General features: G+C 41.7%; 1 protein-coding gene across 1 annotated transcript; it reads left to right on the top strand.

The window, feature by feature from the left end:
• The first annotated feature begins 2,175 nt into the window (after positions 1-2,175).
• Positions 2,176-6,197, top strand: LOC139063266 (uncharacterized). Its single transcript, XM_070544593.1, has 4 exons — positions 2,176-2,201; positions 2,244-2,398; positions 2,486-2,637; positions 4,154-6,197. The coding sequence occupies exons 1-4, from the start codon at positions 2,176-2,178 to the stop codon at positions 4,424-4,426; spliced, it is 606 nt and encodes a 201-aa protein (XP_070400694.1). The 3' UTR covers positions 4,427-6,197.
• Positions 6,198-7,878: the final 1,681 nt, after the last annotated feature.

Here is a 7,878-nt window from a genome sequence, read left to right as displayed (position 1 = left end):
CTGATGAGCGCATGGATCTCTACGCCGGCCAACTGACTTGCTTATTGAATTTTAAGAGGCTGAGTGACACCATTTAACACTGAGGTCAATTCATCTCATGATTGCTTCCTGCCACATCTGTCTCGCCGATCCCCTGCCCTGCATCACAACAATTAAAAGGCCTACTGCAGAGAACTCGGCCATTTTATTACAACGCTTATTGCTTTTGTACTGAACAGTGTTTACTCATCCCTGGGAACAAGACAAAAAGAACATCCAGATGACACAGAGAACACTCAGTAATCAGTCAAGGAGAGGAATAAAGGTAGGCTTTATCACAGCAAAATAACTGTATGAGACTTGGCATTAAATCGAAAGCATATTTTTAATAAGATGCTAATTATTCATTTGTGTTTGTTTCAGTGAAATAAAACTATGAATTTTTAGCACTAAATAAGGAATAAAGGCTTGAGCAGCAATGCATTGAAAATGGCAAACGTTCTTAGAAAGTGAGAAATGGAACTTTAAATTTTCCACAAGTAGAATAAAACTAAGCTAAATGATCCATCTGACAAGTGTTTTTTGAGGTGCTTAAAGTATTTTAAATATTAATATTTAACTTGGAGATTTAGAATTCTACACGTTTCTTCTCCTGCATTTGAATGCATTTGAATTCACAGGCTGGTGTTTATTTTAAAGTTCTTTACAAAAATGCATTTTCAGACCTGTAAATAACCCTTCGTGTTGTTGCTTACATCACTGAAGTAGCTTTAAAACCTGAAGCCGTCGATCCAGTCAGACTTCGGAGCTTCAGTTACGTTGGGAGTAATTAAGCACAGCCTGCAGCTTCCCACTGGGTCGACTGTCTTACTGAGGGGACATGTTTGTGTTATGGAAGTTTGTTTAGTTATCTACAGATTTTAATTTGTCAAAGTAACTTTTGGAACAGCACAGAGTTTAAAAAAGCCTACAACTTATGTATAATGCTGTATTGTTTTCATATCACAGGATGCAAAAAGTGGGATTTACATAATAAGCTCACTCTAATCAATTTTGCATCACATGTGTGCAACCCAGGATTTGAAGTCAGATCTTAATCTGCAACAGGATCTTGACCAAGTTTGAACCAAGAATAGTAAGTGTGTATTTTGTTATAACAACGTGTCCTCTGGCTGGGTCTGGATTGACTTGCTGTACTGTCTTGATTTAGACCAAAGTCCGTACTTTGAAAAAGTCAATTGTACTGTTTCACATTGCATCACATATCATATCATGTTGTATCCCATGGTACCACAAGGTATTGTATCTAAAGTATTTCCATCAATATAATAACTGAAATGAAATATCCTCAAATGTGAAAGATGATGAGGAAAATATTTCTGTCATAGAAGGCAGTTTGTCAGCGTCCATTTTAATTAGTTCAAACTCCGCTGAGCTCAGAAAACCGACTCGACCCTCCTGACTCGAACTCCAGGTCCTCTGGATTTTGGCTCTGACAGATTGAGGATGTCAGAACATGCTCACAAGGCTTGTGTGTGTGTGTGTGTGTGTGTGTGTGTGTGTGTGTGTGTGTGTGTGTGTGTGTGTGTGTGTGTGTGTGTGTGTGTGTGTGTGTGTGTGCGTGCGTGCGTGCGTGCGTGACAGTAGGCACTCTAGTGCATACATGGAGTGCCCGCTCCTGTGTGTGTGTGTGCACTCATTTACCTTTGTGAGTCAGTGCATGATTACACAGTGGTGATTTCTGTAGGGTGAGTCCATGCACACACTGCCCTAAATATGTGTGTGTGGTTGAGCTTCAAGCTGAGTGCACCATGGCTGAGATCTCATCTGTGAATCACATGTCTCCCATCAGTCTGACAGCAGTGAGGCAAGCCAAATCAATACCCTCAGGGCCTCCAGCTCCTGCAGCTGAACTAGACAGACAGACACACACACACAGAGTGATGGAGAAAAGGCGGGGGGTGGGGGTGGGGGGTGTCAAAAAGAGTTTACGAAAGAATTATAAAGTGATGGATAACAGTCTAAGCCAACATTTACTTTGCAGCTGAAGCCTCATGTGATTCATTCATGTCCTAATATTCTGCATATGATAACAATTGGCTTTTTATTTAAGGACTTATTAGGCATTAAAATGATGTGACTGATGTGGGTTGTCACACCCTGTCCTGTCTCCCCATTCTGTTCAGTCCTGTGTCCATGTTAATTGCTCCCACCTGCATCTCGTTTCCCAATCACCCAAGCTCCCAGCCCTCTTGTATTTAAAGCCCTTCAGTTCTGTGTCTCTTGTCGGATCATCGTTTCTATGTTAGCGTGTTCTCCATTAAAACCTTTCATCGTTCCTGTGTGCCTGCTTACCTGCTACCTTCACCCACGTATGGATCCTTGCGTCCGCTTCATTCACCGCCACGCGCTGACATGGGTAAATTAAGTAAAAGTGTGTCACAATTTAAAAGGTATCAGGAAACAGTAGAGGGTCACCTGAGCATTGGGTCTCTGCTTTTTGCAGATGATGTGGTCCTGCTGGCTTCATCAGAACGTGATCTCTGGCTTTCGCTGGAGCGGTTCACAGCCAAGTGTGAAGTAGCTGGGATGAGAATCGGCTCCTCCAAATCTGAGACCATGATCTTGAGTGGGAAAATGGTAGAGCGCCTTCTCCAGGTCAGGGATGAGGTCCTGTCTCAAATAGAGTTTAAATTTCTCAGGGTCTTGTTCACAAATGAGGGAAAAGATGAAGGAGGGATTGATGGGCAGATTGGTGCAGTGGTGTGGGTGTTGTACTGATTTGTTGTGGTTAAGAGAGAGCTGAGCCAGATAGCAAAGTTCTCGATTCCCTGGTTGATCTGTGTTCCTACTCTCACCTATGGTCACGAGCTTTGGGTAGTGACCAAAAGAACGAGTTTGCAAATGCAAGCGACCAAAATGAGTTTTCTCTGCAAGGTGTTTGGGCTCTCCCTTAGAGATAGGGTGAGAAGCTTGGACATCCAAGAGGGGCTCTGAGTAGATCCGCTGCTACTCATCGTCTGGAGGAGATAGTTGGGGTGGCTCGGGCATGTGGTTAGGATGCCTCCTGGATACCTCCCTGGTGAAGATTTCCAAGTACATCCAACCAGGAGAAGACTTAAAGGACACGCTGGAGGGACTATGTCTCTCGGCAGGCCAGGGAACGCCTTAGGATTCCCCCAGAGGAGCTGGCCCATGTGGCTGTTGAGAGGGAAGTCTGGGATGGATGGATGGATGGATGGCTTTTTCTTGGGAAGTTCTTTTCTTTTACATCATTGATGAACATAATGAAGATAAATAGACCAAATCCAAAACTTACACAAAGCTTGGTCAGAAAAATAACGCAAGATTATCTAATAATATGTTCTTTAAAAGTTGTTTTGGTTTAGTTCATTTTCATTAGAAAGTCAATATTTTTGTTTCAAAACATTTTGCTATGAATAAGAGCAATTTGGAAATGTGTTTATTCTGCCTGAAAGTGTTATTTTGTAATTTGGTTATTTACTTTTACTGGTTTTCTACGCTGTTTCATCAAATCTAAAAATATGATTTTACATTTCTGTTTGATTAAATCCTTTAAATCTGTGATTATGAGCTTCGGTAGCTCTTTTAATAAAGGAGGATTTTTTCTGATGACCACATTACGTCTGCATGAGTAAAGATGTATTAAAGTAAGGCTGCTCTTACATGGTTCACATCTTTGATTAATTAACCCACCTGTTTATGAATGTTTTGGGTTTGTGTGAAGAAACAGTTGAACTGAAATAAGCAAATAAATCAAATTTTAAACATATAGTTTAGTGATTATATTTCCATTAGCTGGGTTAAAGGGTTCATTTGTGATAGTGAGGTCAGCTTCACCAAAAAACCTGAGAAGTGAAAGGGATGAAATGGGAACCAAATATTTCTTTTGTCTTTTATTTTTAACTCACTAGTCAGAATTTTCTTTATCAGTAACAAACTTTGTGATCATGATGACATAGACAATCTGAACTAAAGTAGACTGTTGGGTCAGATTGGTCTTCATGGTTCATTCAAGAGCATAATAAGAGAACTATGAAATATTAAAGCTTCAACGTGCACTTTTGGTGCATTTCACCATCATGAGATGGATAGAAAATGAGTGGGAGAGAAAGACAGACTGATTCAGCATGTTTTGCTCTTTGTCCCTCAGGGAGGTTCGTGTCCAGATGGCTCATCGGAAAGCATCCTCCCCCTCATCCCCAAGAAGCCTGTCTCTCATGCAGCAGAGGACCCGTCTCTCCTTATACACTCTAAGATCTGTGGCCTTTATCGCGCACAACTCATCGTTTACTCTCGGCTTACCTCCTATGCCACGCTTTTGCCCGAAACCAACATAAGGAACCAGCCTTTAAAGAAACTCTGTGTGAAACAGTGCCTTTTCTGCAAGAGGAGAGAGTATTCATCATTCATTTACTATCTGTAAGTGCACACTTGGGAAGAGCATTTACATTCTTCTCCTTTTTCAGTTTAAAAATCTGTCTCAGTCAGCAGAGCCACTGTTCGTGGGGGTTTTTAATTTCTGCCTCTTCGGCATGCAAATCAATGAGTTAACAAAGTGGCGATTGGAATTCCACACATGTGGGCATTTGATCAGAATTTGCACCTAGAAGCGCGGGACAAGTCGATCAAGGGTAATTCACTATGAAATATCCAGAGTTACGCTTCAGTGGGCGCATCTGGCCCCCACCATTCATTTTGTTTAGCTATTCCAATGTGACAATCAGAATGAATTAGCATGACAATTTTATTTCTGAAAAGGCTTAGGGCGTCCCATTTTTTATTGATGAATTTCAATAAGGACTTGACAAAAGCTTCTTTCAAATGGACTGCCCCTCCTTCCACTTGACCTTCAGATATTTGTGTCTCTTCTGTGTATGAATGTGTTTGCTGTCAATGTCAATATCAACTGTAGTCATATTTTTATAACTGTCCGGAGCTGTGTTGCTCTGGATTTTAGAAAGTAAGCAACCACAGTGATGAAAAGGTCTGAATGGATTTGAATTATAGTCATAAATCTCCCAAAGTACGGTGTTTGAAAACTGGACTCATCCTAATCCCCCTCGTAATTTGTCCATGAGGTAATTATGATGTAACTTGGATGATGAATGATGTCCAATAGAAGTGAATGTAGGAAATCCTTTCGCATAAATTTGCCAAAGAGGATTTCTGCACACAAAAAACTCTTGTGAATTTCTTTAAAACTGTTTAAATGTGCTGGATCCACACAAGCTGTTGTTTACAGAAATTGTTGTTTGGTTTGTGATATTTTGTAGAAATTAAACAACTTCTGCACAACAACTATGTTTTAGTCCTGCTGTGCAAAGGTGCTTTAAGCAACACCTCATGTTTATGCTGTGAATGAGAGTTCTGTTGATAGGAGTACGTATGGTTCCAGAAAATAGATGTGACTTTTTCCTTCTGCTTGTTTTTTTTTTTTACAAAAGTGAGATCTAGAGGGAAACATCTGAAGCAAATGCAGCCTCGTGCATCAATGGAAACTCATTTCAACACTGTGAGACAAGCATTTCATCCATGATCCAGTGATAACGGCCTGACATGCTTGACCTGTGGCACTTATCGTAATGGTATATGTTCTCTGCAGCAGGGTTGTAACTTTTACTTCCAGCCTGCGGTACTTTAGATAAATACTGAACTGCAGTGAAGACTGAATATCAAACAGACCAGCTGAGCCTACGAGGTCCATAATGGAAGGCTGCTGTCCTGTTAGTCTGTGGAGATCACCAAAAGCTGCTGCCTGAAGGAGTCTTTCAGGTAGTTTGAATAAATTACCCATAATGCCTGTTACTGTGGACCTGTGGATGGCACTAGAGCAACTAATGTTGTTGTCATCCATCCAGAGGTGAAAAGTAGGAAAAGTAGGATGTGTTTTTTTTTCTCCCACAGCTGGTTTAGCAGTGGGAGAAAAAAAACACGTTCAACTGTACTAATTCAATTTTTTGTTTCTTATCTAATTAAATTTTTTATGGTTCTTCACTATACACAGAGTAAGTGGAGCTTGCTTTTACCTTTGCTGACATGTTTGGGTCTTGTCTGGTGTGGTAGATCTTGGCCACGGTTGCTCTGGTGTTCAGGGCCTGTTCCTGTGCACACATGATGAGTGCCTCCGTGCTGTCCTTCAGACCAGCTCTTTCTCACCATTGGAAGGATTTCTTGATACGAGCTGCTTTAGTTATTTGTCTTTGGTACATCCCATGTAGGGGTTTGTGCGTGTACACATACACATCCGTTATCTGTCAATCAATAATTGTAATCACAATCTAAATTGTCTGGGTGGATTTGTTAGAAGGTTCCTGATAATTGAGACAACTGATTTTCTCTGTTATTGGACCTGGACCTCTGTCATCCGTTATGAGTTGCAGGCCTCTCAGCATGACCAACATCGCAGCCATCCAGGGCAGCTTGAACCTGAACGTTGCACAACATTTACGTTTACAACTTGCACCATCTCAGCTGCACAGCCATTGTTTATGGCATCTCCTGTTGGGAGCCATGAGCCATTTAACCTCAGGTCTGCTGCTCCAGGTCGTAAGGGGCTTTCAGCGGTAAACTGAAGGAGATCTAATGTCTTAGAATCTTCCACCTCTATCAGTGTTATCTATCATCAAAGCGCAGGTTGTGTTTGATCTGGCCTGAATCAAGAGGTGGCGGACAGTGCTGTCTTGTGGCATTGCGATAGAGAAACTATACTGAAGGTGCTCTGCAGCACTGAGAAGAGGCCGGTATAATTGAGACCAAAGGGAGTCTGTTTTAGGTCCTGGGGGGAAATCCCACAAGGCCTCATCTGCACTTCTGCTCAGAGATCTTTATCTGCTTCAGCCCTAGAGTCCAGTAGAGATACAAGCAGAATCATATCATTATCATCGGAAGTAAAGCAGACCAGAGGGCTGTAAGCTCTAACATGGTGATGACAGATCCCATTGGTTTTCCACAAGAGGCTTCTTATCAGGCTTCTGCGGAGAGATTTCTCCTTTCCTCTTTTCTAACTCAGCCCTGTTTGTGTCCAACTGGCTTTGTTCTATCAACAGCCAAGGAAGTCGCTTTTGGCCTCAATCATTTGAAAGCGCATCTTCTCAATCCCAAGAGTACAATCTAGTGAGCTACAAAAGTGTATCAAAGAAAAACAATGTCTAAAACGAGTGGAAGAAAGGAAGAAATGGTGTAAGGAAATGATGTAGAGGGGGAGAAATCTGGTTTGTCTCACCATTCATCATCATCCATCTGTCTTAAAGGATTGGCTCAGATCCCTCCTGGTAAGATATGTTGATGAGAAGAAAGAAACAGCAGCAAGGGAGAAGGAAAGAAGGATTGATTAGCAGAGTGAAAGGAGGAGAGAAGGAGGGGCACCGCATAAAAGAGGGAGAGAGTAAATGAAGCAAGTGGGAAGGAGGACAGATGAATGAGGGAAAAGGGTAAGAGGCACACAATGCTCTCCGTCAGATCAATGCAGCATGTTGGAGGCTGCAGCAGCAGCACTTCATGCAGAGATGTTGTCTATAGTCAGTTAGACAAGCAGCTTCACCTCCTCCTGTCAGATGCTGATTAGAGCAACCAGAAACACACAGTGGGTCCTCCTCTTCCTCCAGACTCAGACAAGCATCTTATTGTCCCGCTGCTTTGTCTACATGAGATATGTTATGCGTGTGTGCTAGTGACTCAAGGTGCACTGAAGTGGGAGCACATTTATGTCAACTCTTTGTCTTTCAGTGACTTCTTTGAATGGTATCTAACTCACTTGTTGCGTCTTGCTTTACCGTTTACTCAGCAACATTACTTACAGCTCAACAAAAAGAAACAAAAATCAGGCATCAATCAAGAAACAAACACTTTTAATTACAGTTTTAATTACTGCTGTTT

This window comes from Nothobranchius furzeri, chromosome 15 (assembly GCF_043380555.1).
Source record: "Nothobranchius furzeri strain GRZ-AD chromosome 15, NfurGRZ-RIMD1, whole genome shotgun sequence".
Classification (NCBI taxonomy): Eukaryota; Metazoa; Chordata; class Actinopteri; order Cyprinodontiformes; family Nothobranchiidae; genus Nothobranchius; species Nothobranchius furzeri.
The sequence above is the reverse complement of the archived record's forward strand: the minus strand, read 5'-3'. Positions and strand labels throughout refer to the sequence as shown.